The sequence below is a fragment of the Meleagris gallopavo genome, chromosome 5 (assembly GCF_000146605.3).
Source record: "Meleagris gallopavo isolate NT-WF06-2002-E0010 breed Aviagen turkey brand Nicholas breeding stock chromosome 5, Turkey_5.1, whole genome shotgun sequence".
Taxonomy (NCBI): Eukaryota; Metazoa; Chordata; class Aves; order Galliformes; family Phasianidae; genus Meleagris; species Meleagris gallopavo.
Genome location: NC_015015.2, coordinates 7860695 through 7862761, shown reverse-complemented (window position 1 = coordinate 7862761; position 2067 = coordinate 7860695). Strand labels below are relative to the sequence as shown.

Sequence of the window (2067 nt, the reverse complement as noted above, 5' to 3'; positions counted from 1 at the left end):
CAGCCCGTACCGCCGGACCAGACGCCGAGCGCTGCCATTATAACTGCACGAGCGGGGCTCCGACCTTTGAGGCGCTCGGGAAGGCGGGCGGTGCTCCTTTGCAGCCCTCCGTTGTTTTGTTCTGTGGGAAATGCCCGGCTCTGTCTCGCTGTAAGGGCGGTGTATACACATTAGTAAATCTTCGGAGTGGGACTTTCCCTCAGCCTTTGTCCCCGGTTCCTTAATGGGAGCTATAAATTACCGCTTTCTCGCTGGAGCATCAGGCTTCAGTGCGTCTGAAACGATCAAAGTTACTCTCTTAAAATCCAGCGAGAAGCGACCCATTGTACAGCAGGATGGTGTCAGCCCCCGTCAGACCCATCTGTATGTGCACAGAGCTCCAAGCCGTGCCCCAAGACGTGCCCCCAGCAAGCAAGAAAGGAACGAAGCCTTTCCCCACCGTCCCCACACTCTGGTGAACGAGCAGTCACATTTGTGGTAGGAGCACACACACACACCTCATAGGAGGTAAGACCCATCGAGTCCAGCCCCTGGATCCATGCAGGACCACCTCGCCCCAGGGACACTGGTTATGGTGTCCCTGTGAGCAATTCCCAACACGCGGAGCTCATTTCCCAATGAAGGATGAGCCCGCACGCTGCTGCCTTACAGAAAAGCTGTTACAAAGCCCTAATAGTTCCCCTCCGGCTTCCTCCAGGAACTTGACCAACGCTCACTAAGATAAAAAGTCATCACAAGTAACAACGGCAGACACAACAACCACACAGATAACCAGTAATAGAAGGCATAGAGAGCCAAAACCCCACACGACCAATGCTTTCAGAGGCACAATAAAAGCAAAGCTGCTTATTTGCTTTTGTAAACTGAAATAAAAAGTGACAGAAATGTTTAGGAATGCCCGAATTAGATCAAAAGACCTCAACACACAGCTTGGAAAACAAACAGGAACAGTTTTAGATTTATCTTAGTTAATCAAACCATTTTTCAGTACGTAAATCTCAAAGTGCTTTGTGAAGGATCTCAGCTATAATTAACGTGTAATGCTCATTTGTTTATGAGAAAGGATTGCCATTAAAGTCTCTCTTTGAAGACACAAACCAAACTGAAGCTCAGACCCAACTCGGATATCTCCCTGCAGCCCTCTTTAACTATTTCTGTTCAGCCACAGAGTCACAGGGACAGCACGCTGACTACAAATATCTGTAAGGGAAGAGCTCTTCCCAAGCAGCACAGATAAGCAGGGTACTTTTGTACATTACACATAGTGATCCTGCAATCAGCAGCAATCCCCTCGAGGCACCTCACAGTCTTTCAGTCTAAGCTGTCTCAGCCTCCTGCAGACAGCAGTTCCATCTGGACGCTTAAGGAAGAGAGACGCTGAAGTTTTACTTTTGGAAAAGGCTCGTACATCTGAAAATGTGTCTGCTTCTTCCAGTGGCACTAATGCACATGCTATGATCTTGTCAGCACTGCTCACTGCAAACCTCCTCTGACCATCAGGACTGTCACAAACACTGTATGCTGCTCCAAGGAAGCTCTTCCATACAGACATACCCAACTGCCTGGAGAGAGTTGAATCCATTTCTCTAAGAACTGGCGATAAAAATTACTAATCCACAGGTTTTGACATATATAACATCTCAGAGCTTTCATTTCAAGAGCTCCTTGTCGCCACACGCACACCAGGCTTTGAACAGTTGCTGTCCTGTCAGATGAATCACTCAGACTTTTGCACTTACGCTTTTCACAGAATCACAGAATTGTAGGGGTTGGAAGGGACTGCTAGAGATCATCGAGACCAACCCCCCTGCCAAAGCAGGTTCCCTACACCAGGTCGCACAGGTAGGCGTCCAGGTGAGACTTGAATATCTCCAGAGAAGGAGACTCCACAACCTCCCTGGGCAGCCTGTTCCAGTGCTCCGTCACCCTCACCATGAAGAAGCTCTTACGCACATTCGTGCGAAACTTCCTATGTGCAGCTTATGTCCGTTTCCCCTCGTCCTGTCTCCACGTACCACTGAAAAGAGACTGGCCTCACCGCTATGGCCGCCACACCTCAGATATTTA

General features: G+C 49.0%; 1 protein-coding gene across 1 annotated transcript in view; it reads right to left on the bottom strand.

The window, feature by feature from the left end:
• Nucleotides 1-324, bottom strand: part of LOC104911000 (DENN domain-containing protein 5A) — a 12844-nt gene extending 12520 nt beyond the window's left edge. The window contains exon 1 of the mRNA XM_019616058.2: nt 242-324. Coding sequence (XP_019471603.1) covers nt 242-324 — 83 coding nt within the window. The remainder of the gene's footprint in view (nt 1-241) is intronic.
• Nucleotides 325-2067: the final 1743 nt, after the last annotated feature.